Source organism: Pempheris klunzingeri, chromosome 15 (genome assembly GCF_042242105.1).
Source record: "Pempheris klunzingeri isolate RE-2024b chromosome 15, fPemKlu1.hap1, whole genome shotgun sequence".
NCBI classification, from domain to species: domain Eukaryota; kingdom Metazoa; phylum Chordata; class Actinopteri; order Acropomatiformes; family Pempheridae; genus Pempheris; species Pempheris klunzingeri.
The window spans coordinates 24,780,330-24,808,123 of NC_092026.1; the positions used below are offsets into that span (position 1 = coordinate 24,780,330).

The window sequence follows — 27,794 nt, forward strand, 5'->3', positions numbered from 1 at the left end:
TTTTGGTCCTCAACAGCAGCAGGCTTGAGGCTGCGGGCCTCTCCCTGTGTGGGAACTGTGTGGCAACGAGGGGGAGCAGGGATACTTCCTGTCAGGATGATCGGCTTGCGTTCCATTTAGCTGCGTTGTTCATGCTAGGCTGAGGCTTTGCAGAGAGCCCAAGCAATGGCTGAGGAGCAAGGAGCGGACTTTAATAGTCCACCTCTAGGTGATGACAGGGAGAGAGGTTTTTCAACCACTGTTTGGGTAGGGTAGAGCTAGTGAGAAGCCCACCCCTGGTTTTTCTTGAAGGTCGGAGCAGTAGTTGGATGGCCATGGTGCTGGGTTGTTTGTCCAAGAGGTGAAAGTTTCTCCCATGACACATTTCTGAACCCATCAGAGGCTCATTCATTGGAGAGAGGATTACGTAGGCATGAGAGTTTAAAACTCGTCCTTGGTTGAGAGTTCAACGCCCAACTCGCTGGGTAGTTCCTCGGTTAGGAGGCAGAGTTTCCTCCTTTGAATAAATTCTGGACCCAGGCGAGGGGCGTGGCCTGATGTCAGGAATCATCGTCAGTGTCCTCTATCAAAACCTTGGTGTCGCGGGTCTTGGACCTGAAGTGGGAAAAGGAACAAAGTGTTAAGTCCCAGCGCAGCTCATCATGCTGATGCAGTGACGTTCACATGCTGGCAACCGTTGCTGTTTCGACTCACTGTGAGGCCAGCCGCGGCCTGCGCAGACTCATGCTGTAGCTCCTCTTCCAGCTCTTCTTGCCCTGCCGGTTCCTGACGCCATCTTCCTGGTCCATCATCTGCTCCAGCAGCGTCTGGTCATCGGCGTTGAGCGGAGCCACGCTGATGTCTCTGACGGCCCTGAACTCACCACAGTTATTCAGGTGTTCGTTCTCCAGTCGGAAGAAGTTCCACACAAAACGTCTGGCGAGGACAAACACTGGCTGTCAGTGGCCACTTTTACTTCCACACAGTACGACACATGCTTTGAACAACAGTCCTCATGTCAGACACTTGTCATCACACACTGTAACAAGTCAGGGGGGACATTTGTAATGGAAGTCACATTCTAGATAATACATTTAATACAAAAAGAGAAGATCATTAGATGATAGATTTGATCATCACAAAACACTGGACACAACACTAGAAGGGGTATGGAGCTGGAGGCTGCACAGATGGTAAATCCCAGTAATGCTGGAACAATTAGCTGAATTTTAACACAACCAAAGAAGGAAATGCTGAAAGAGACAAGCTTGTAAACAGAGTGACTGTATATACCTAAAGACCTCCATTGGGGCCAGTATGGTCGCCAGTATGTCGGAGATGCCGTGAAGGCCGGAGACTGTGCTGAGGGTGACAGTTAAAGTCCATGAAAAACGCAACAGCACATCCTCCACTATGGCACTGTAGTAGTAGGCCTGGAGGGAGAGACAGAGAAGGGAGAACACACCATCACATGAGCGCTTGTAGAAAGGGCCAAACTCTCAGCCACTCTCCTCCCACACATGGAGGTTCCTCCCTGGGGACTGTACCTTGTGCGGGTAGACTATCTCCTCTCTCAGAAAGGTATTCTCTCCTGCATTGCGGTCGAACAGACCCCAGTCCATCTTCAGATCCCAGACCAGAGTGTAACATGAGCTGACCACTAAGCAGCCGATATACAAGTAGAAGAAGATCTGAGTGTCGGCGTGGGCTTCCGCTGAGGAGGAGAGGAGATGGATGGAGTGAGGTCACACAGCGGCATCCCATTACATGTTAAAATATTCTAATGTCAGTCAAAGAGGTTTTTAACAACCCAGACACCTGTACAGTAAGCAAAAGATGCCTTTAATTTCTAGCCACCAGTGACTCATCTGTCATCCTGCTGCTACTCTGGGCTTCTGACACAGGAGAAGCTGCCTCACACTAAATATCCAGTGACCAAAGAGAAGCACTGACGCCTCACTAGGAAACATTCCTTTATCAGGACTAAATCTGTGTCTGTTTTGTGGACATGCAGGCCAGCAGCAACCACGTCTCAGGAACCAGCAGATGGAAAAGTCACGGTGCATGTCGTACTGAATAAGAGATGTGTGCCGCGTTTTATTATATTGGACTCATACACAAAGTATACCAGGGCAGGATGTATGTGCTTTTAGCTGCTGGAAGGCTTTTAATGTGATACATCTGTGCAGGGGGTGATTTTCTTTACTGACAAAGCGATCTGTTTTGACAGCAATCTGATGTTCTAGTGATGAAACTGTACAGCAACCAGAATTCATCAAGACACTCGAGAAACAGGGAGACATGTCGCTAAGGGATGGAAGAGTACACTTGATAAAAACAGTCAGAAGGTCAGAAGTCTGTCTTCACGACAGGCGTGTTTCCAGGAAGTGCATGTACCTTTATGTGTGCTGTACAGAGCAGCGAAGGTGACAACAAAGAAGGAAGTGGAGTATTTCCCAGCGTTAACCAGGTGAGGGAAAGCTCGCTTGGTGTCACGGTACCGTCGCAGACACTGCACGAACCGGAACCATGCAGGAAGACACTGGATCACCGCACGCACGCCGTAAGAGTAGGAATTGCACACATCTCTACCTGTAGAGGACGGCAAAGACACGGGGTGGTCACAGTCAGCTGGAGGTCTGTCGTCACTGGATCAGCCTTTACAGCCTCGACATAAGTCTCACCTGCACTGCTAATGAGCCCATCGTGCTTCTTCCAGTCCAGCTCACAACTGTAGAAACAGATCATGTACTCGAGATCCATCAGGACCACCACCAGAGAGTTCAACTGGTCAGCCAGCCAGAAGTCCGCAAAGCCCACACGATGGAACGGAGCCGTCACTACTCGAAACTGTGAGAGAGGGGACAGAGGGGGAGGACAGAGGGGGGACAGTACTAGAGTCAGAGCAGGCTCTCTTTAGGATGTGACCTGTGCTGTGCCAGCATAGGCTTCACGGTGTGTCTCCACCGTGTCAGTGACCTGCTAGCAGCCTGCTGTGCTTCGTATCGTCCCCGTTAGCCTCCCTCTAAACACTCTGCTGCCATCAGCTAGTGCTCCATGTGTCCTGCCACCTTGTCTGTAAGTCTGCCTGTCTCTTTTCAGGCTGTTACTTCTCGTCCTGAAAACAACTTTCCACCCCAAAGTGAGTATTGTAATATTTATAACTAGGTGACGATACCAAGAGCTTGAGCAGCCAGAAGCGTGACTTGTAGTAGCAGGTCTTGAAGGGGTTGATGAGGAAGAGGAGAAAGAGGCCGTAGAGTGCCAGAGGGTTGGCCTGCATCGGTACCAGGATGCTATCACTGAAGAGACAGGACAGCAGGCTGACGCACCACAGCACCCCCAACAGACCTGCAATCTGCACACACACACACCTTCGATCAGCATGGATACAGGTACTGAATGTTTGTTGTTCTGCTTGTCTGCATGTGTGTGTGCTCAGACCTCAAACAGATGCTGGTGGGACAGGTTGTTTCTGGGGTTCAGTTCAAATATGAGAACATGATTAACTCCTGCCTGCCTCCAGCCGTACGTGTTGATGCCTGAAAGATAAAACAACGAATCAACAGACACTCAGGATGTGGGACAGACGGCTGCTGGTGAGCTGTGTGCCACTAATGATGGGCCCATACTTTGAACAGGAAACCATTCAACCGTGTGTGGTAGGGTGTGTGTGTGTGTGTGTGTGTGTGTGTGTGTTTCTGTGCACAAATTAAAACAGATCGGTGAAACTGTAATTCATGTAACATTAACTTTGTGGGTGAGGTGTGGATATCTTTTCATGTATTACTGGGGCACAGCTAGGCTTGTTTTCTCAGCGTCCTCGTTCTGATCTGAATGAATGGAAACTTGACTCCCAACGTGGCATGTCTTTATATATGTGTGTGTGTGTGGTGTGTGTGTGTGTACGTGTGTGTGTACGTGTGTGTGTACCTAACAGGAAGAGGAACTCTATTAGCAGGAATCCTCCTCTGTAGATCCTGACCATGGGCCAAACATCAGTGCTTCGGATGACCACAGCTCCTGGTGGCAGGCAGAGAGACGTAGACAAGAGGGGATGATGATCAATATTAACCCTTTTAATATTTTACTAACTCTTTGCTCAATAACGACATTTCGTAAAATACTAAAATGCATTAGGTTAAAAATCAAACACTTATTTTGCATGCTTCCCCCTTTTAAAGCACTTTTATATCCACGGGAGGATCTCCTGATCTAATTCTATACCAACATTGAATGAATTTAATTGGCCCTGCAGAGAGTATGCTCTCAAACAAACATGACTAATAAACAGCCTGAGGAATACCAGGGACGTGCCTTATGGTGATTTAGTGCATCTGGTGGCTTTTTAATACACTTGATGTTTTTAGATAAAGATATTCATTTTGAATGGATGAAATGACATAATCACCACTGACAGGTGGGTGAGTACAGATGTTTTTCTTAACCTTATTTCATTGTATATATTTGATGGTCTGATTTGTTGAGTGAGGTATTTTAATGCCTTAGCACTCATTTCTTACCATTTTATGATGTGTGTTTGTTTTTGGCAATTGCCCCACCTTTCGTTAACTTATTCATTCCCATGTATCCACCAGTATGTCTGGTCTTTTAATTCATTTCAAGATCTTTTTCTACAACACATATTATTCTATATTTCATATTTAAAATGCCTATGATATACATTCCATGTTCAGGACACAGATGAAAACATAATTTTACAGCTTTAACCACCTTGATCCCATACTGGCGGTCCCCAGGCCATTTCTTTAGAGACCCTGGTTGACTTCATAAATAATAAAGTTTCAAATTTTAACCCAAATTTCAACCAAAAATTTGAAGAGGGCACCTATAAACCATTTTGTTTTTATTACAAACACAGACACCATCCCCTTGAGCCAGTGGCCCTTGAGGAGCATTTTAACCCAAGCCTAACGTTAAGCTCAACCCTACTCCCCAAAACACAGCCCTGCCAGTGTCTGTGTGTATTACCTGTGATGACCACTGTAACTATTAAGACCAGGAACACTCCACAGTAAAGCCCGACTCTAAAGGTGGTCCAAGCAGGAGCAGGCTGCAGACAGACAGACAGACAGAAAGACGGACGGACACGGCCCTCATGTTAGAGCAGGACAGGGCCCAGGTCACCACGGCTGATACACCTTGAGAACACTTGTGTTACAACGTGTCCACAGGCCATCCTGACCTGGCAGGAGAACTCTCAATGAACACATTCAATGTTTTTTCCTTTTGAGAAAACTCCTTTTGAGACAACGCACATCCTGTCTCGGTTCATAAATCTAGACAGTTTAAAAGGGCATCTGGTCAACTTCAAGTGTTAGCAAAGGATGCCGAGTTTAGTAACCGTGTCTATGAGTCCATACTGTGTGTGTGTGTGTGTGTGTGTGTGTGTGTGTGAGAGTGAGAGAGAGACCTGTGCAGCTCCGAGGGGTGGTACTCTCAGCCTCTTCATGGCCCGCTGCCTGTCACCACCTTCCAGCTCTGTTGTGACCAAAGCCTGGAAGACACAGACAGACGGAATTATAATATCAACCAATTGACCATGAACAAGTGATACTGTCCTGAATGACAGCAGTGCTCCTCAAGCATAATGCAGGGCAGCATCTGTACAGTAGGTGTGTGCACCTCGGTCTCGGAGATGAGCTGTGTGATTTTCTTGCACGTGTAAAATGGAGCCACTTCAACATGGGCTACCCTCCAGTCGGCCCCCCTCGACGTCTCCAAAATCTTATCATGCTTCTTCAGGATCTTCCTGAAACCTGTGAAGTTCAGGTTCTACAGAGACAGAGAGGGAGAGAAAGACGTCTCGTGACAAAGGAACACAAAGGAAAGCTGTGAAGCACATACAGTGAAGTCTGAAGGCCAAATCCCACCGCTGGCGTCTGCGTTGCGTTCCTGATGGCCCCCACTCTAGTCAATGCTTTAAAACCCACCGGGAGAGCCACCGCTGAGCCATTGCTGCGGCCCTCCGCTGTGCTAAAGATACGTGCCACGTCTGTTTTCAACACTGGCCGTGGCCAAACCGCACAGACCAGATGATTTTGAGGTAACTGTGCAGTCCAAGAGTGGGGAGTCTGCATTGACTAAGAGTGGGGATGAGAACCACGTGCTGAGATGAGGTCTGTGTGGGTGTGTGTGTGTGCACCTGATAGTTCTGCAGCAGTATGAGGCTGAGGTAGAACTCTGAGAAGGCCAGCTGCAGGTCCTTGATGTTTCTGTGTTTGCATCGTTCCTGTTGCGACAGGGCAAACACCGTCTTCCTCCTCCTCAGGCCCCGCCCATTGGCCCAGCTCTCCCTCTGGGCGTCCAGCGATGACTGCAGCTCATTCTGCAGCGTGGCGAATCGCCGCTGAGCCTCAGCCAGCTTTTCTGGAGAGAAGACAAGGAGACAGATGAAGACCATTTTAGAGATGGAACACCACTGCAGGATAGAAAGCAGAGCACGCCATAAGAGCTCTGTCTAATAGCTGGTGTCCTGCTCTAAGGTACACACTGTGCGCGTATGTGTGTGTGTGTTTGTGCTCATTACCAGAGTAGAAAGTGTTGATCTTGGCCAGCTCTTTTTCACATGTCTGGAAGAATTTCTCCTCAAACTTGGCATAGTACCTCTTCACTGTGTCCTCATCTGTGACTGAGAGAAGACATGAGCTGTTAGATGGCGACGGCTGATTAAAGAACGCAGATGGAAAATGTTGAGGAGAGCAGAAAGGGAGGCAGGAGACACACAAGGAGGACAAGTGGGGACAGACTTGTCCGTCTGCAGTGCTGCTCTGACCAGCAGGTGGTGCAGTGAGGCGGCAGCAGGCTGTCCAGCCTCCACAACAGTTTTCTCTCTTCACCATAGACACATTCAATTTTTCAAGCATCCCTGAAGTTTGATATTTTATTTGTGATATTTTATTTTATTTATTTTATTTGAGTGAGTGGGCCTTCACTCCTCTAGTGGATACACATGACAAGCCAAACACAGTTCGCACACACACAGCTCAGAGGACATTCACCCAAAGCCACCACAACGCAGGTTTCTCCTCAACTACAGCTCCACAACTACAGGGTGGAGATGCTGACAGCTCATCTTGTTTGCACATTCATTCATTTTTCAATCAGATTTTGTCTCATGCTCTTCTCTGGGTGGAAGTGGTGGTGATGGCTCTCACACTAAAAAGATGAACTCAAAAAGATGCATGCAGTTGTTCAGAAGACTTCAAATGAAAACGCTTGGTGAAAACACTAAATACATGTCAGTGTTTGGCAAAGTTAAACAATGGAAGGCGACAGGCTACATAAACAGACTTGTAAAGAGATGAATAAGGAAATGTTCGAAGCAAAGCAGCAGATGGTAGAAGCAGGGAGCAGGCCAAAAGCCAGAAGACTGGAGAAGAAGAAGAAGAGATGGCCTGACAGAGCAGCAGGAGGTGACGGAGCTCTTCGCTGGCCACGGCTGATAGCGCTCTGCTGTACACAGCAGCACCACAGCCTGCTGCCTAGTGGCGTACACTGAACTGTGCTGTCAGGGTCAACCACATCATGTCCTGGTCCTTCTAGGTGGTCACAGAGTCACACCAGTCCTCTGCCATCACTAAGCAGACTTCATTGTGGATCCAAGCTCTCATTGGTCAGTGTCAGAACATGTTGTGTTGTGAAGGTGTCAAACAGGTAATGAGAAAGCAGATCAGCTGTGACATGCTCATCCAGTCACCTTCCATTGGGCCACTACAACTGACAGAGCGAGTAACTGTGGCCTCCAACGCTCCTTTTCATTTGACATGTCACAGTAATAAAAGCACAGGTGGGAAATAATGAAATGCTGATGGCTGAATTCAGTTTCAGGGTCCTGCTACCTGTCACACACCTGTCACAGCACCTTTAGACTGGATAACAACCACCACCACAGATATTAATCAATTTGATTTCCATCAGATTACTTCCAGCAGAAAGCCGTGACAGCGTCCTGTTTGTATGCCTTCAGTGTTGATATCGATGTTTTACTAACGTGTGGGCCATGCTAACAGTGTCTTTCCTGTTCCTCCCAATGAGTCAAAGGCTTTTTTTAATAGCTTTACCAGAACACAGTCCTGTAATTTCCATCTCTTTTAATCTCAACTATTTAAGAAGACCTCATGCTGGGACACATTCTGGTAAAGTGTAATTGAATAGTGGACACAGGAAACTTGTGTGTCCAACCACTAACAACGCTAACTGCCCACCATCACGCCACCAGCGGGCCGACAGCAGGCCGACAGTGCGCCGACGGTTCGGAGTCAGACTGTACACATCAGTGATTCACTGTCTTTCAGACAGGCTGTTTTTAGACAAGACACCAAATTAACTTAACTTGAGTTTCCCAACCCCCCCCCCCCCCCCCCCCCCCACACATACACAAACAACGCAGAAACACACAACAGCCACTCCAGTCAGACTACAGTAATCTCCTTATCCCTTTTTGGCCTTATTCTGCTCTTTTCTCTCTGTGTCTCTGCTCATGTCATCATGATTATTATCATTATCACCATTATGACATGTCTGTCTCTCTGGAATAGGCTATACTTTCCCTTTAACAATTGATGTTTTCTTTCACCAACTCCCTGCTTTCCTTTCACACGTTCCCACTGTAAGTGCAGAGGTGTCCACCAGCCATCAAGGCACACCTCAGCAGTAGCTAGAGGGAGGGATCTGTGCTACATATCCCCTAAATGTCAGTCCAACAGTTACAAAAACAGATTCTCTTTCATGGTGTTTTGACATGACTTTCTGTAAGAGTTCTTCATCCACCTCATGGACATGTGTGGTGCTCAGATCCTTAAAATAACTGTAAAATAACATTTTCTCTGAGTAAACCTCTGTGTCCAGCCTCTCCATTGTTGCACCCAGAACATGCTATCAGGATTTTCTTAGGAACTGCAGCGCCTGTAGAGGCATCCCATGGAAGACTACTCTGCTCACACTGAGGTCTGTGCATTATCAAGGACTGACAAGTAGCTGTTGGATTTTTTTACAGTCCATTTCTCAATGCACAATATCAACACATTTGCCTCCGTTGTGTTGTAGTGGAGGCAGAACTTTGACAACTTGACCACATAAAACCGAAACCAGATAAAAAAAGTTTACTTTAATTCTAACACTACCATGACAAGTGCAAAACAATATGTGGAAAAATAACCAAAGTCCACATTATGACTAACAAACCTGGCTGAAGTCATATCCATATGTTCAATACATTCATTCCTTCATAAAGGCTGCCGCCTCCCCCTGACCCAACTCGTCGTGTCTAAAAACACGAGACATGAGCAGTCAGAGCCCTCTGTGAGGGTTTAAGCACTGTAATTAACCCTGCGTGTGCAGTCTGAGACTAAACAAGGCAAATGCATGTGGGGACGAGCTGGGACACAAACAGGACGTCATGTCGGCTGTGCGGGCACACAACACTGGGCAGAACAAGCTCAACATGAACGGCAGCAAACAGCAGAGTAGATGAGTGGTGTGTGTGTGGCCAGTGTGCCGGAGAGAGAGAGAGGACAGACAGCTGAGCAGTAAACAGAGTAGAACAGTGAGTGTTCAGGATGAGCGGAGCACATGTCCTGAGCTGTGTTCACCAGCAGCTCAGCACAGCCCCAACATCATGTTTCTTCTCGGTCACAGCACACGTAAAATACAGCACACTTCAGTTGGATTTTGCTGTTTTAACAAACACAATGTGGGTAGAAAGAAGGAATATGAACTGCACTGTGAGGATGGAGAGTCTCAGGACTGTAAGAAACTAATTTCATTCAAGCAGGTCAGCCGTCCAACCATTTCCACCGGACTATGTACCTGCCTACCTGCGCACACTTCAACTGCACCCATTGATCGTGACCAGGGTCTCCCTCACAGCTAAAGGTAGCGCGAGTGTGGTCAGAATTTAAATGGCAGCTCAGCAACAGACTGTGGTGAGTTTCATCACTGGCTTCATCCCAATGCCCTGTATCAATCTACTGCTCCTGACAGGCGTACTACCAGGCGTTACCATTATCATAATTCATTAGACTGGCTCGTGATGTGGATAAGAAGAGCTGACTATAAAGGAAGGAGTCTGTGTGTGCGAGCCTTCTTCACTATTCTTGACAACCGTGTACACTTGGTGGGCCGTGAGGCCCGGCCGAGCACATCTCAGCACTCCCGAGGACAGAGATCGTCCCAAACCGGGCTCTCCACTGGTTGTTCACAACGGACACACCTGTGCACTTTTCTTTTTAGCCGCTGTGTGCACAGATCACCTGTTAGAGCAGTCTCACAGTCACTCATATCTTCATCACTGTCCTTTAGTGAAATCAAATACATTTCTTCATGTCAACGGGGACTGTGTGGAAGAGTTTACAGCTTTCAATTCCTGGGGACCCTCGTATCGGACAACCTCTCTAGGTCAAAGGCACAGTGACGGCTGCCCTTCCTGCAGTCCTTAGGAAAAGCAGCTCGTATGGGAAGCTGCTGGTGGCCTTCTACAGCTCTACCATAGAGAGCATCCCAACATACTGCCTCACAGCGTGGTGTGTGGGCTGCTCAGTGGCTGAGAAAGAAGCACTACAGAGGATCATCATCATCATCACAGCACAGAAAATCATCGGCTGCCCTCTTCCCTCATTTCCAGGACACTGCAGACACCCGCTACCTCTCCCGAGCAAAGAACATTGTCAAGGACCGTCCTCACCCCGGCCACCGCTTGCGTCACCTCCTGCCTTCAGGAGGGCGATACAGCTCAATTAAAACACGAATCACTAGACTGTTGAGAGTATATATGGCTATGGGAAAGAAATTGTTCAACAAACACACACAGAGACTCTGCAACCCTGACCATCAATGAATGCACTTCATCTGCCTTGTTTTTATGGTGTTATTTCTCTTATTGTGTTTGCTTTATTATTATTTATTTATTATTTTATGCACACATGCTAGTATGTGGAAGCATAGTGTCTGGGACACTGTTAGCATAGCATAACCAAATGTTCTACACAGACACAGTTCAGCATGAGAACAATGATTCAGGGGTCACAGGTTTTAAGGTTAACAGGTACATCAGCACCCCATGTGATCACGCCAGATGACGAGACCGAAACTGCACAGCCGAATCTCTACTGAAGGACACATTTCTACAGTACATATTGTAACATTGCCTGACCCTACCAGTCAGTCATGTATATCACTGCTCCAAAACCCATTACATCTGACCAAGCAACTGCAACTCAATGTCAACACACCATCAGCAATAAATCCCTAAGGTTTCCCACCGAGCCTGAAGCTCAGAACCGATGTTCCAGAGATGTGAGCGGCTGGTTAAGTCAGTCGCATGGAGGAGGGGAGATGGACAGCAATGGAAGGACAGCGAGCAGCAGAAGAAGACAGGCAGATCATTAGGGCGGCCGTGGTATGAGCTGGAGGAGGGATAAGTGCAATGACTGATGGTTAGTGGGATTGATTTAACAAGCCTCTGTTTCCATGTGAAGCTATAATAGCTTCCATGTCTACGACGTGCCTTCTCCTCTCACGTCCGCCTGTTTGTTTCTGTACCAGCTTACAGCTCGTGGAACTTTAAGACTTTGTACATTGTTACAATTAATTGGGATTGAAGAAAGTGAGCTTGTTGCTACAGAGGCTTTCACTCCACTTTGTTATTAGACGAAGATGAAGAAGAGGAAGTTACTCCAATACACCGGCACTGAAAAGGAAGCCAACGGTTTTGTTGAAGAAGCAAGACGACTGATATCATGAATCATTCTTCACGCGTTACTGTTGTCAGATGTGCCTGTGAGTCAAAGACAAATCATGTTTAAATAAAGTGAAGAGGAAAAACTGAAGCCAGCGACAGACAGAGGCTGGATGTGTTCATTAGTCAGAAAATGAGAATAGCCAGCGTGTGAATCACACCGTCCCCCTGAGTAACAACGTGTGCCTATAGGCTTCTGTATGGAACACGGACCCATGTGCGGGGCGAATGTGGGACACATGGGCCGGACTAACAATAACTGCTGTCCCTCTAAACCGTCTGACTATCTGGCACCTTAAAAAGTTCTCCATATACATATTCTGCTTCAGCATGATGCAAGCCAAGAGACAACAAGTTATCTGTTCACAAAACACAGGGTTAAGCTATCAGCGACAGTAATTTAAGGTGAAGTCTAATGTGTATAATTTAAAGACAGCAGTGTGTGCTCAGATTGCTAGAACAGTACAGACAGAGCCTGATAAATGTTATGTTGAGAGCTGTTTACATGAACAATACGATCGTCATTTAGAGAAATAACAGTAAAATAGCTGCCTAATCACAGCGGCCACCCTGGACGACAGAGGGCCAACGAGGCCCATCTGTAACTGCTAACTAAGTCACAGTCACTCAGTGGACACACAGACTGGACATACAGCCTGGTCACATGATCCTGAAGTCATGCCGTGTGCGTTATTCCTGCTCTTCAATTGACCGTTACAGGACAGAGAAAAGTGATTTATAGTGGAGAAATGGCTCTTGTGCTTTAAATGTAAGATAACATATTGCATGCAGTGCTGGTCACGCTGTTCTGTATTGCTTAGAGAGTGTGCAGTGCAGGGGTACAAAGAGGCCTGTCATTACATGATGAAAAATAAGGCCTCTGATGACTGCTTTTAAGACACCGGTACACTCTTTGAGGCATGACATTTTGGTCATAGTGTGGCTGTTGTTGGTGTCTTTTTACAGAGACACATAATTAAGCAATAATGCAGGATGAGGTTGCACCACATTAAAAGTGGCAGCTGGAGCTGACATGCACATGCCAGTGTTGACATCACAGAGGAGAGGCATTTCCTGCGCCAAGACCGCTGTTTCGTCCAGTACAGCTCCACACAGTGCACCTTCACCTCATGCCATGGAGCTTTAGTATTGCTGCTATGCTAAAGTAGTTTCATACGCTTGTGAAAGCATTGTGACTTTGCAGAGTTACTCCTTCGATAACTGCTTTTTCTTTCCACACAAGGATGTGGGTCTTCCAGCCCAGATCGTCACAGAACGACATACAGAGGAATAGTGCAACTATGTGCTACTGCTAACTGTGTGTGTCTGTGTAAGTATGTGGGTGTGTGTGCAATACAATACCTTCAATAGATGGGGCCTGGTCTTGAGCAGCATACAGCATCTCTTTGAAAGCCTGCAGACACAAGGAGAGGGAAATTATGAAATGATGGAATATCAGACCATAACACGAAATATTTTACCTTCTGAAGCATTTCTACAGGGTTAAAACAGTGACTGCTACTGCATGTACCATCAATGTTAGGCCTGATACATAATGCCATGCGTATAACCCGATAGATCCCAGTGGATAAATGTGTGCTCAATAAACTGTCAAGCTCAAATGAACCAGTAGTGATGACACTCGGCCACTGAATGTGTTAAGTAATGTCAGCCAAGGTTATTACAGCAGTGGCAGCAACACCACTGTGAGGCACATGACTTCTAAAAGGTGTTTGATAAAAATGTGTGCATTAGTGCCATTAAAGATTCATTTCAACTTGTAGTCAAAGCACAATTTCTGTGATTAGCCACGGTATTCAATGACATGTTCAGAATTAGTTAAACAGGTACTGTATCTAGCTCTATCAGTTATAATCCCTCTGTCCAAGGACACCAACACACTTTACATGAACAAAACCAAGAGGACGAGGAAGACTGGAGGAGAAGGGAAGCAGCAGCAGTGTGCTGACAGTGACACATGTTTGGTGGCTGTTTCTCAGAGGCAGAGTAGCATTGGCATTTACCATCACACTGGACTCGGATCACAGTCACAGCACAGTCCCTGTGATGCTGGTGCTGGGTGCCATGATGACTGATGTGATGCCTGATGTACACCATGAAGACCACCGAACACAGACCCCGACACAAGCCGCCCACATTGAGCCTGGTTCTGTTCCAGGTTTCTTCCCGTTAAAGGGGAGTTCTTCCTCCACTGTGTCCTAATATAATATCTGATGCTGCTCATGTGGGGATTCTTGAATCCTTAATGTTGAATTCCTGAATCGTTGGGTCTCTCTCTAATTAAAGAGTTTGGTCTAGACCTGCTCTTTGTGGAAAGAGTCTTGAGATAACGCTGTTATGAATTGGCGCTCTATAAATAAAGATTGATCGATCACTGTAAGATGCCACACTACTTCTACAGCTAGAGCTCAGCCCTCAGTGCCTCTGCTTCACTCGTCTGTGTGGACGCTGGAGCAGCTCAACAAGCAGGACTGCTTTTAGATAATACTGATTTTTTATAATCCATTATGATCTGAAATGAAGCATGTTAATTTCAATCGATCTTTATTTATATAGCACCAATTCATAATTTGTCCTGACTTTGCTGGATGAGCTGAAAACATACATTTCTGTCTGGTCATTGTATCCACACACTGTTTCTCAGCTCATTTGACATGTAATATCTTACAATGTACATTAAAGGATATAACATATAAATGGTATGTGCTGTGACTGCCCACTCCTATCAGATACTACACACACGACTGAAAAATCCTTGCCTTATTGGTACAGGACCACACAGTCCCACCAACACAACGGGACACAACTACACAACTTCTGTTGGAGCTGCAAACCTTCTGACCATGTTGCTGCCATGTTGACACTGCACTCATGCATTTGTATCATTTTGCTTTACTATCCTTAACTAATGCAGTGCTGATGGTGCCCCGGTCGGCCCCCAGGCTCTGTTAGTACCTGTGCAGTGTATGCTGCAGCTTGTTACTGCTGTGGACAAGGCCAGCAGACACCATCATTGAGTTTCACTGAGTACTAACAGGACAGTGGAACAGTGGCCCTTTTTCCTCCCCCCTGGCCCTGAGGTCACATAGCAGAGTGAGCGCTCAGTCAGTCAGTGAAGAACACACCACAATGGCCTCCCTGTGTGGCAGCCTGCCTGAACACCAGTCAGACAGCAGCAGAGCTGGCTGCTGCAGCAAACAGCAGAGCAAGTCAAGGTCACGCTGGAGCCCACGCAGTCAGCAGCACATCTACTGTACTCACTGTTTCACCACAGCAGTGTCCACAGCAGTGTTCACAGCAGTGTTCACAGCAGTGTTCACAGCAGTGTTCACAGCAGTGTTCACAGCAGTGTCCACTGCAGTGTCCAGTGTCCACAGCAGTGTTCACAGCAGGGTTCAGTGTCCACAGCAGTGTTCACAGCAGGGTTCAGTGTCCACAGCAGTGTCCACAGCAGTGTCCACAGCAGTGTCCACAGCAGTGTTCACAGCAGGGTTCACAGCAGGGTTCAGTGTCCACAGCAGTGTCCAGTGTCCAGTGTCCACAGCAGTGTCCACAGCAGTGTCCAGTGTCCACAGCAGTGTCCACAGCGGTGTCCAGTGTCCACAGCAATGTCCACAGCAATGTCCACAGCGGTGTTCAGTGTCCACAGCAGTGTCCACAGCAGTGTCCAGTGTCCACAGCAGTGTCCACAGCAGTGTCCAGTGTCCACAGCAGTGTCCACAGCAGTGTCCAGTGTCCACAGCAGTGTCCACAAGGCACAAACAGCTGAACACAAGGCACAGACACATGAGTGAGGTAGCAGGAGGATGAATCCCATCCTCAGGTGTGCCTGTCTGTGTACTTTCACACTTAAACCACCCAAAACTACAATCAGCTCTGAACATCAGAGCACAGGAGAGCTTTCCTGACGTTTCTGATAATCCCGTGACAAACATGGAGTGACTGCACAAACGTGTTGCCCAGACAGACAGACCCTGCAGACATACACACAGTATATACTGCACAGCATAGTAGTAACAACACACTCACCTCAACAACACATCATTGTGTTTTCATTGATCCACTAGAAAAACAGAGGTCTGAGCTGAGGAAAGAATTCAGGATCAATACCGTTTGCTATCATAACCTGAGAGATGAAGCCCTCAGCAGGCAGAGGAGGCTTTTTTTGGTAGTTCAAGGAATTAAGTATCTTATTTATTTCAGTTAGCGTTCCCACTAGCCTTCTGCCCTCACTAGACATTCATTCCCAAACAAGAATAACAGCTTCTTCTTCTCACACAATGAACATATACCCACAGGCAGAGCAGGTTAAACCCCAAATCAGGCCTCCAGCTCTTTTGAATACCATGTTTCCATAAGGGTTCACAACACGTTTCCCAACATGCTGTGTGGGAAACAGGTACCCGCTCAGACAGAAAAGACCCTTCATTGATTGATTTATAATCTAACTGTCAGTGCTCTACTCTGAATAGTGTGAATATCATTGCTTTTAATGTGCTTGTCATTGGAATAGACACAGTAGGATACAAGTTGCCAATAAATCATGTTTGCTCAAAATGGTGCTGTGATATATTTACATTATTGAGAATGTCTTTAGAGGCTGCAAGCGCAGGGATGAAGGTTTTATGCCACTGTTGATGTCACTAGATGAACTGTAGCCGATTACCATCAATTCCATCAAGCTACAAACAGAAACTGGTGGCTGTTGTCTGGTTAATTATGTGCGCTCAGTCAAAGCACTCTCTGTTCAGGAGAGAAGCGCCAACTGACTGTGTCTGTAGTCCATCAAGAAGAGCCACAGAGCGGGGAGCCTCTCTCTAATGAAAGCCTCTATGCACAGGGGCAGTTAGCAGTTAGCTTCAGCTAGCAGACAGACATGCAGTAATGTGACGAGTCATCACATCAGCCAACACTTTCATGACGAGCACTGTCATTGTTAGCCCAGGTGCATATGTATGTATGATACTAATGATAGTCTTCAATTGATCAACACCACGTCTCACGGTCACAATGCATTTCAGAAAGGAGGGAGTCATTACATCCCCATCACGCCCTCATCATGCCCCCATGTACCTTCTGAGGTCACCCTGCGTCCCTTTACCTTCCAGTGCTGGCCGAGCTCATTGATGGAGAAGAAGACATCACAGAGAGTCAGTCAAAGGACCGACGCTCCCTCCTTTCCCCCACACTCTACTGAGGTGTGACAAAGCTCTGTGTCTTCTTCAGGACTCTCTGGAGTGACCTGCAGAGTGAGTGTCAGTAACCCCCCAGCTTCAAAGTGTGTGGAGCGTCTCTGACTAATGAGAACAGACTGGACGTCTTTGGCTGTGTTCTACTGGCCCAGATGTCTAACACCCAGCCCGACACAACATAACTTCCTTTAATGTGATGCTAATGTACGGTGACAGGGGGCTCTGTTCACCAGTCGCATGTCATGCTATCATCAGCAGATACACACACCCAATGTGGGCCTCAGTAGAAGTGTGGGAAAGCATGTAGTTCTGCAGTTATCATCTAAGAGTGTGTGTGGCCAGTAGGCTGCCTCAGCATGTGCTAAGGTGTAAGTTTCCAAAACAAAAACACACATAGGAAGGAAGGAAGGAAGGAGAGCATCTCTACTTCTCCTCCTCAGATTACCCTCCTTCTGCCCTTTTCCCCTCTCCACCTGCCCCTCTCTTCTCCTCAGTCTCTCTCCAATTCTGTTGGCTTTATTGACAGTAAAGCCAACTGTAAAAACAGTATAACATCATATTAATATGCCATTAATAATTAAATTAAAAATTCTGTATAAAAATATTCTGTATCTACATCATCTAATTACTTTTCAGGTCACATCCCACTGTGTGTGTCTCTCTCTCAGGTGTCTGTACCATTCCTCTCTGTGCTTACTTTATCATCTCTTTCTATCTATCTATCCCTTTTCCATTCCTCCCTTCCTCCTTTGCCTCTCCCGTCCCTCTTTCTCAGCCCCTCTCTCTCTCTTGCCTAGCCCCGCCCACAAGGAGCCAACCACTTTATATGTCGACACCAAACTGTCAGTAGGATTATATGAGTCACAACTGGATGAGGCTCATATTTGTAGAGGTCCTGTAGAGGCCTCAGATCCCTGAGTTTTTCCTTATGTTGGTGTTGTCACAGCTCATGTACAGGGCTCCTGGTGAGGGCATTGTAACGACCACATGAAGGTGGCGCTGTTTTTAAATGCCCAGCCTGCATGCAGGTGACAGAGAAAGCCCGGGGAGCTGAGGGCTTTGGAGAGATGTTTGCTACAGGGCAGTGATGTCACGATTTGTGACGCACCAATGACGTAAACTAAAGGCTAAACCATCAGCTTCTCTCAGTACTACCTTCCCACCTAGCAATAATGTCAACTATGTGGAGATTCAACTGCTCAGGATCTTCTTTGAAAAACATACACTTGATTTAACATCTGCACAGGTGACTGAAACTGTGAGAAAACACAAAGTTCAAGCTGCTCTCGAATTTTATTTTGTGTGACCAAAGACCTGAAGGTCACAATGTACTTAAAAGTGCAGATTGCAAACTTGGGTTTTCTGAGCAGAAGCCTGGACCGAGCAGAGCTGTGTGTCAAAGAAGCTCCCGCTGAGACCAAAACAGTGCAGTGCTTTGCAGTACTCACAGACAGGATCTTACAGCTGAGGAGAGTCATCACAGCCAGTCATCTGCAGAGAATGGCTGCTTGTTTGTATTTAGTTGGCCCACGTGGTGCCTTGCCAGAAGATGATGGTAAGTCAGGTGAAGCAAAAGTTGAGCCTGGTTCAACAAATTTGCACGACTGTCCTGAACCGTTGTGCCCCAGTCTCTTCCCCCACTGTGGCACCCTGCTGTGCCGACACCGCAGATCCCATCAGTGTGAACGCGGCCTAATGTGGATTAAGTGTTCCTGTCATGGTGACGTGATATGCAGGACACTTATACACAGCTTCCTCCTGCCTGCACGCCTAACCCACAGATCACTGAACATCACATGCTCAGGGGTTCACTGTTGGACGCCCCACTCTGAAGAACAGGACTGGTAGCTCTACGGCACAGTTTTCATCAAACATCAACATGTAACACTCTGGCTCCATTCCCAAAACGGAAGAACTGTCTGAAAGTAGGAAATATGCTGTATATTCATTCACGTCAGCTTTTGTTCTAAATACACAAATAAAAACATTTTGTCAGTTAATCAGTGGCAGGCACACCAGTTCATCTAACTTTTACTGGAAAGAACATTTCTTTGTTCTGATGAACCTGAAAGAAAACTCTGCAGTCAGGTGACCCCTCTCAGCCACAGCCACAGACTCAGTGAGTCCACTGGATTACGACCCCGGCATCCACCGCTGTCCCATCCATCGGCTGGGTGGGACCTGACATCTTGCTCATGTACAATAGTACATCTGCAGTGTATGCCATGAGAGCACACCAATTTAAATCAGACGCTTAAGTAACCATGGCATTCCACTGGGTTAAAAAAAGTGGGGGGCAGAAACAGGGTTGCGAATAGTGGATGTGTGCCAAAACCTATTTAAAGCTGTTAGCACAGTCACACAGGTAGAGACCATCAGGAGGCTGAAATACCAGTTCATCCACTGACAGAGGCCTCAACAGGCTGTCACACAAAACTGTCTCCAGACAACTCTACCAAGTATAAACCATCTAACTGCTATGGCTCATGTACACCGCATACTGACTGAGAGCAGCTGAAGGGCATTCTGGAAATGCAGACCGACGAGTGAGAGAGCAGGAGGAGGGACACGGTACCTGGATGTCTTCTGGAGGCTGGGCCCACAGGACAGGGGGCGGAGGCATGTGAGCCATGCATGTGTGTGTCCCCAGCATGAAGATGGGGTGTGTGGATGGAAGTGACCCTGTAATAGCAGGCAGGTGGTAGCCAATGCCATCAGACCTCCTCCTCCTCCTCCAAACAGGTTCAACTACAGTTTGTATGAGTGTAACAACACTGAGGCCAATGTCAGATTATCCATTCTTCTGTCTTTTAATCCAACTTTTCTGTATCAGAAGGATACAGTCAGGACATTTTCTTCACTCTGTCCACACTGACCATCTACAGTCCCCTCCACCTCATCCTAATCAGATCATAAAAGCAGCAGAATCAGCAGCTGGCTTCCATGATGATATTCTGCTGAAGGCAGCATTACCAAGGACCAACAACTGGACTAAAAAACACAGATAAAGACAGAGCTGCCTCTTTGCTTTTCAAAACCAAATATACCCCCCTTCTGAAGGATCCTTCACACACAGGCAAGAAAGCAGGAGCTGGATTGCTTTATGGCCCCAAGTGGCTCTCCTTGAATTCACCAAGTCAGTCAGTGGTTAAATATCACATGGCCATGCCACTTCTCCAGGAGTCAGTGTTCGTCGCCCACTCTCCCACTGCAGTGCATTACGTAGGCGAACAGTATGGACGGTCTCGTGGGCAACAAATTAGCCCCAGTTACTACAGCTCTGCATTACTCCGTCAGCCCTGAAGACACCGTCTGAGTGGGAAACCTTACAAGTCTGGACATAACAAGTTAAAGAGCAGTGCCTGAAAGAAACATGGGTTTTGTTGTCGATTAAACTAGACCTAGCCTAGCCTAGCCGTTGGGGTAAGTTAGCTCCTGCTGTTGTCTGTCAGCAGTTGAGTCTTCATCTTTCACCTAAACATATGGCATGGCTAAAAGGCTGCATGTCAGTATAGCTACAATGGGTAGCTACTGAGCGCAGCTGAGATGGGGGGTTCATATGTTCACTGCTGAGACAGTAATACAGTGGTGTCAAGCTTTCCTACTTGTCTCATTCAGGAGATGACTTGGGCCCCCTCCCCCATCGAAGATGGACATGATATCAGCATATTAATCAGCAATCAGCGTTCTTCTGCACCAAACTATCATCGTTATACTGGCCTTAGAAAGTCCACTAGCCATTGACACAAAGCTACACAGAACTACCCACAACATGAATAGTTAAAACCCAAACCCTAGGGGGGGGGTCTAACAATAAAACAAAGGTTGACTCATTATGCACCTTGATTCTTATTTCATATTTTAAAAAGTATAATCTTATTAGTATTGAGATAGTATTAAGATAAGATTTATTCGATCACAGAGGGGAAATTAACAACATGCAGTAAGACTTTAAATTACTCTCATGTTCTCCAAAAATAACCCCACTCAATTTGATATGAAAAAAGGACTAAATATGTAGAATATTCTTGACGTGCTCCGCCAGTCTTGTTTCAAACTCAGTAAATGTCTGCCGAGTTGGACTGAGAACTGTCGATTCACCTTATTCTTCTGTTTACTAGTCCCCCTGAAACCAGCTACCATCAGCAATCTAACTTCCCATGAACTGAGGCTGCTGAGTTTCCACAGCATTATGGTGACCAAGACAAAAACCTGGAACTTGCATATGAAAGACAAAAAAACACAGCGCTACTGCTGTCTGCTGCACAGATTTCATTTAAACACTAATGCATCCGACAGCTGCTGCTTATCTGATTAAAGGTTCAGCAGAAAAATCTGTTGACCCTACGCAGTGCTCCCATTTCTTGTTTGTCCACTTCCAGTTTTGTGTTTTAAATACCAGCTGCTGCACATTTTTAAAAGTGGGTAACACCCATGTGCTTTAATGAGAAAGTGATGTGACCTGACAGCACTGCATCACCCACACACATCTGATTGAAAGTGTTACAGTGTTACCCAGCTTACAAATATCTTCATTAGCTTCCTGTGTGTGGCCCTTCCAGTGGCTTTATGTTTCTATTGGGCAAAGTTATCAGTGTGATAATGATGAAGGTTAAGGTATTCATATCATTTGCATTCTTCTCAAAGAGTGAAGGAACAGATGATTTTTTGATTAACGGATTCTGTATACTACACCGGTCCGATGACCTGCTGATCCCAGAGCTGTGCACAGAGACTGCTCCAAATAGTGCAGCTACATGAATAGCGGCCGATGTCAGTCAGACTAGTGTAGAAGAAAGCCTTTCATTTTCTGGTCAGATATTCAGATCAGATGCAGGTATCAGGGACTCACAAACAGCAGACACAACACGATGCATTCCACCTCCAGAGTTGACAGGAAATTCAGAGACAAGACAAGAGAGTCAGAACACTACCTTGTTGTTGACACACATAATGCCAATACTGTAGCAAGGCGGATGTCGAAACCAGATTCATTCTGGGTCAGTAGACAAATTCCACTGGTAACAGTGTTAAAACAAACTGGGTACTCTCTCGTTACAGTGACAAAACTGTGCTGTGATATCAGGAGAATGTGAGATTTTGCCTCTCATTGTGACAGCTCTGTGTAGCTGTAGATGTCCAACCTCTGCAACAAACCAATTTTACTACAGCACTGTGGTTACACCTACAGGAACTGGTGCTATACAGCGGCGCATTAGGGCTCCCTCTACCCACTCCTCTTCACTAGAGCTGCAACAGTCATTGAAAGAAGACTCAAGCAAAAAGGGGACTTGCTGCTTGTCCTTGGTATGTAACAGTACATAGAATATGTACTTTTGGACAAACAAGCAATGAGAAGATGTGACTTTAGGCTGTGGGAAACTGGTGAGAATCTTTCCCTTTATTCACATTTTATAAAATGAACAATCGGATGATTAGCTGAGATCGTAACAGGACAACTGATAAACGGAGAAAGATGGTTAGCTTCAGCACCACTGCTCTCGCCCCTTCCCCTCTGCTTCTTTGCAGACTTGCCGCTCTAAATGCATGTCCCGTCCCTCTTTCTCCCAAATCCAGTCTCACCCACCAGAACTCCCAACACAAAAGTCCCTTTTTCCTATAACATCTCACAGCCTGCCTGAGTGCTACACACATGCAGCAGATTTTTTGTTGAGTCATAGATGACCTATAGTTCCTGTCTAGTAACCACGCTGACTGTTGGGAAATGCAACCAGTCAGTCAGTCCATAAACAAGGTCTGAGTCTATGCTATTGTCCAGACCACATGCTCACATCTCTCCCATTTTTGCAGATAACCTTCCAGGGAAAAAGTTGCACTCTGTTACAACGTCAATACTCTGAGCTACAGACAGGAGCTGGGGTGAAGCATGGCGTGCTTGAAAGAGACCCAGCCAGCGTGAACAGACAGGAGAGGACAGTGGATGGTGGAGCAGCAAACACCAGCACATCCTAAGAGCGCGGGGTCCTCTGTTTGTGTTGTCTGTCCTGCTAAGTGTCTGACCCAAACACAGCTGCCATGAGAAAACAGGACATGCATGGAACAGCCGTGGTCAGCATGGCTCTGCAAACCTCACAGGCCTCAGCCCCACATCCACACAGGACAAACACTGACTGGGCCCAGGGCCAGAGCTACAGCTGGGTGCAACAACAAGCTTCATCTGGTCTACGTCCAAACACCGTCAGAGTACACAAACCATGTGAAACTGCTGTGGAAATAAGCAGCGTAGCTCTCTCACTGCTAAACAGACACACAGGGCTGGCTATCTGAACGCTGACGTAAAGTGTGTTACCAGGGCAGCGTCACACTGGCTCAGTGTTCATTTCACTTCAACTACTGCTGAAATAATCAGCCATGCAATCAATCAGTCGACCGCCAGCAGAATTTTTATTAAGTATATTAGGACTGCGGCTACTGATGGCTCAAGCAAGAAGCCCTCAGACCAACTGCTTACTTCTTCAATGGCAGGCACAAGTGGTTTACCAGAATTTGTAGTATTTAACAATTCTCTGGTATTTACAATTTTCCCTCAGGTACAAACACAACTCAGACCTGTCGTACCATTCATGGACAGATACTTCTGCTATCATATTTAAACTCCAGATTGGTTCAGGTGTGACAAGCCAGACAAAGAGCTGGCAGACTAACTCAAATTGAATGTTCCTGTATTAGGCACGATATGTGTGTATCCTTGGGGTCAAACAGACCTGGTGAATGCTTTTCCTTCCTCATAAATCACTGGCGAAGGAGCGCACACACAAAACCCTGTCACACCAACAAAAGCCACTACGGGCTGGTTAGATTCACTTCACTAGAGGCTGTTTGGTTTGGTGATTCCACACGCTGATTGGGCTGTTGCTTGGATGTCTGGAGCTCAGCTATGTTGGACTGATTTCAACAGAGGTGGCGGGTAGGGCAGCTGGTCTAACACTGAAGCTGCTCCACGGACTGCAGGGAAGGCCTGTGACTCAATGGAGCTGTGCTGCAAAGGGAACACACAACTAAAACAAAGTGTCAGGAGCGCACAGGAGATGACTGATTACTTCCGACTCCACGCGAACTGGAACAACAGACAAATGCAAGAATTAACTCGTCGATATGATTCAAGTCACTTCTTGCTGCCATAGCATGTCAGGTTTGGGTATGGTGGTGACCCCAGTCGGTTTTTTTTGAGCATCACAACCCATGAAATGACTCATTTCACCGTCAGAATTTTATCTATTTGGTCTGATAATGTTTAAAAAGGCTAGAAGAGCCGCACGATTCAATCATTTCCCCCCTATTCAAATTAGCACAGGACTAACAGGAAGTTAGCTAGCTCGCCCGGCTCGAGACACTGGTGAACATACGCCATGCCCCCCACCCCTGCAGAAGGTGATCCCAGACTGGGAAATTGTAGCATTACAACAGCACAAACAAAAAGGATTTACAGAAATATCCTTTTCACCAGAATATGAAAGTGTCCTCGAGTGTCACATTAGAGGATAGGCTCAGTGATGTTCTACGTTATTCTTAGGGTGTACAAATCCTATGAAAAGGCCAACACCAACAATGAATTGATGGGACTAGGAACCGTGTTGCCTGTGGAACTAAGGCCTGATGAATCTTAAGCCTCTGGTCCATAGAGCTCCACTGTTCTCCAAAATCCCCAAAACACATAAATGAGAACGCACTCAATAGGAAGGTCCGTGGTTTGATTCTCAGCTCCTCTAAGTCAGCATGTCAGAGAGTCCTTGGGCAAGACATTGAACCCCCAACTTGCTCCTGAAGCAGCTTCAGTGTGTGAAAGAATAGTCTCTAGCCAACTTAGATTCCTCCTGTATGAATGAGGATGTGATGGAAAAGTGCTTTGAGTAGTCGAGATGACTAGAAAGGTGATATACAGATACAGACCATTTACCATTAAGCAGGGACCTGCAGGAGAAACAGCTGTATTCAGAGTGGACTAACTATAGGTCAGACTAACTCCATCCTGCTGCCGGACAGGTAGCACCTGTCCTGGTGCTGATGGGAGGACATGAGCCCTCTGTGCCGGCTCACAGAGTAACACAGTGGACCTCTGACACTACCCACATTACTGTGTCTCATGAAATGTGTGGGGCACACTGGCTGAGCAGCTGTCACGGCTCTGAAAGGCACCTCTAAGCTGGATGCTGCTTTAATAAGACTTGTATAAGAGCTGGCCCTTCTTCATTAAAACACCACAGAGAGAAGAGCGGAATGTACATTTCATCAGCATTAATGGACCAAAGGTCGCAGAGCGCCTCTGTCACCGACTGACCCCGTCCACCCCGGTGGGACACTGTGAGCTGGGTCACATTAGGGACGGACGGGGGCACAAAGATTAACTCGCTAAAAGATGGTGACTCAGCGGAATGTCCTCAGGAGACACTGCTGCGGTCCTCCGGACATGATGGTGTAGCGGCTCAGAGGACCGAGGCGGTGACTCACTAACCTGCACCACAACACAACAAGCGACGTTAGCCTGTCTAGCTAGCTAACGGTGTCTAGCTAGCTAACTGCTGCTGCTGGATTTGAGGCGTAACACAAGTGAAGCAGCACCTCTCGTCCTGCTGCACAACCATGTATGAGGCCATCTCCGGCTGCCTGGTTAAATAAAGCTCGTTAGACAGCCGGTGTGACAGGGGGCATACATCCAGCTAGCTGTTGACTAGCAGAGTGCAGGTTTGACGCGGAGCTAACGTTACCTCGTACTGGATGTACTGCTTCCTCCACTCCGGGGTGATGTGAGCCGAGAGATGCTCCGTGAACTTCATGTCGGCGGTCTGCTGGTTCCCCCCCTCTGCTGGGACTGAGGCCGGGGCCGGCGGCTCGGGGTTGTGCCGTGCTGCTGCTTCACAAAGGGTTACACGGCAACGTTAGCGACGTTAGCCCTCATCCGGAGATTACAGCCGGCTGCAGGGTCAGAGACACCCAGAGGGACACGGAGACAGATGCCCTTTTTTGTCTCCTCGCTAGCCCAGCTAGCTAACGTTAGCCACCGGCACACAGTCCTGCCGTTTGACACCGTCGACGGGCTGCTGCCGGTCTCACATCTTCGCTGAGGGGAAAAGCTTCGACCAGGTTCAGTGTGTGGCGTTTATGTGGCCAGGTAGCGGTTAGCTGGCGGTAAACAGCTCACAGCGGCGTCTGCGTCTCTGTCTGCGTCCCTCTGCCTCCCCCTCCTCTCTCCCCCACCAGCTGCTGCCTTCACTGCGCTTGGAAACAGGAAACTAAAGCTGTAGCGCACATGAATGCGCTGCTGGAGCGAGGTGTGGCGTATACAAGCAGGACGGGCACACTGGGGGGTTTTAACCTCCACGGTGGGGCAGTGAGCAGACAGGGTCACGGGCAGGGGAGGGGTTTGCAGCCGGAGCCCCAGCCCCAGGGCAGCAGCTACTGTCATTTCAGTCTCTTTTTCTAGATGTTCATCAACAGAGGGTGTTTTGCTCCTCCATCCCTCCTTGTGTTTGTGCTTTGACAAAATCATTTCGATCTCGATACTGGACCTTTCCTCTGTCAAAAAGCCTTGCAGCAGCCTCACAGTGGGGGCATCGTGTCTGTCGTTACATTTGCAACATTCACTTGATTTTAATTTGAACAGTAATGATATAATATTACGGATGCTACGGATAGCGGACCTGTGCATTTATAATATCGTGCTCAGCCCTGCGTCTCTGAGAATCTTTCTGAATTTGATCTTTTTAACAATGTCTCCACCGAACTCTGCTGAGTGAATCAAGTGTGTCTTTCCCGAGTGTTCAGATGACACGCGAATGCCACACATGTGACGTCTCCAGCCACCTCTGTGGGGGTGATGACGTCAGTGTATGCTGTAAAGTTTCCATCATGGCTGTCTGTCATGGAGTCTGTATCTGCTGAGTCTGTGTCTGTGAGTCTGTGTGAGAAACTCGACCCCACAGAAACAGGCATGGACACGGGGATCTGACCACTGGGACGTTCTTCATCACGAAGACTCTGCACATGTAGCAGAGAATAATGCAAATGTCCTGGAGGAAAAGGCTGATGCCGTCAGCTGAATGGGATCACAGCCTAACACATTTAAAACATTTTGAGTTGTAGAAAAGGAAAGTCTAGAGGACTTTCTGTCTGTGCTCACGAGTCACCTGGTTCGCAGCCTGTAACTTCTTGGCCTCCTGTCCAGTCCCAAAGCACACTGACCCTGACTGGATCTGACTGGTCCTAAGGTCTCTGGCCACGAACCTGCAGCCTCACATCCAGAGGACAGAGGACAGAGGACAGCAGCCCTGTCTGTCCTCTGAACACACTTCGGTGCTACCACGTCCTCACCAAATCACCACTCTCATGAACTCTTTGTTATGTTGTCAGATGTCCCGTTTCGAGGTACCTTGCTGCTCACTACATGGGACCAGGTCACTCAGCCCCATCTTTAGGGGGTGTTGATGCTCAGAGTTAGTACTCCCCCTGATGTTTTAACAAGACATTGCATCCCAACAGGTCTGCTTACTTTCTGTCTTGTCTGTTAGCTGCTCTTTGCTGTTTTATTAGTTATATAATAGATCCCTGGGGGACCCCACAAAAGAGTGGAGCACAGAAGGAGGCGTCATCCCCAAGCATTACTGAAAAAGACCTGTTCATCCATCCACTGTCTACATCGCTTATCTTTAAAGGCCATGGGTGGGGGGCTGGAGCCAATCCCAGCCGTCATTGGGTGGGAGGTGGGGTCCACCCTGGACTGGTCACCAGCATTTCTGTAAATGAAAATGAAAACGCACAACGTGAGTGATTTGTTTTGGTTTTTTTTAAAGAAAGCTAAGAGTTTGAAAGGTGGAAAGCAGCCAAGT

General features: G+C 47.2%; 1 protein-coding gene across 2 annotated transcripts; it reads right to left on the reverse strand.

The window, feature by feature from the left end:
- Positions 1-26,144, reverse strand: LOC139213928 (xenotropic and polytropic retrovirus receptor 1 homolog). 2 transcript variants are annotated; one of them, XM_070844636.1, is made up of 16 exons: positions 25,677-26,144; positions 13,100-13,151; positions 6,530-6,625; positions 6,146-6,369; positions 5,626-5,775; positions 5,414-5,497; positions 4,972-5,053; positions 3,913-4,002; positions 3,424-3,521; positions 3,158-3,337; positions 2,664-2,829; positions 2,377-2,571; positions 1,527-1,693; positions 1,273-1,412; positions 694-915; positions 1-594 (listed from the first exon to the last, which is right to left on the reverse strand). In XM_070844636.1, exons 1-16 carry the CDS (start codon positions 25,743-25,745, stop codon positions 540-542), a joined length of 2,070 nt encoding a protein of 689 aa, XP_070700737.1. In that variant the 5' UTR covers positions 25,746-26,144; the 3' UTR covers positions 1-539. The 2 variants fall into 2 exon arrangements, with proteins under 2 accessions (XP_070700737.1, XP_070700736.1); XM_070844635.1 differs by having other exon boundaries at positions 6,530-6,631.
- Positions 26,145-27,794: the final 1,650 nt, after the last annotated feature.

Bases quoted from the DNA above. Each gene is read 5' to 3' on its own strand.
- LOC139213928 (XM_070844635.1), bottom strand. From the start codon at position 25,745: ATGAAGTTCACGGAGCATCTCTCGGCTCACATCACCCCGGAGTGGAGG. The intron at 1,694-2,376 runs GTACATGCACTT...TCTCCTCCTCAG, and splicing joins TCTGTACAGCACACATAAAG to CGGAAGCCCACGCCGACACT. The intron at 916-1,272 runs GTATATACAGTC...TGTCCTCGCCAG, and splicing joins GCCCCAATGGAGGTCTTTAG to ACGTTTTGTGTGGAACTTCT.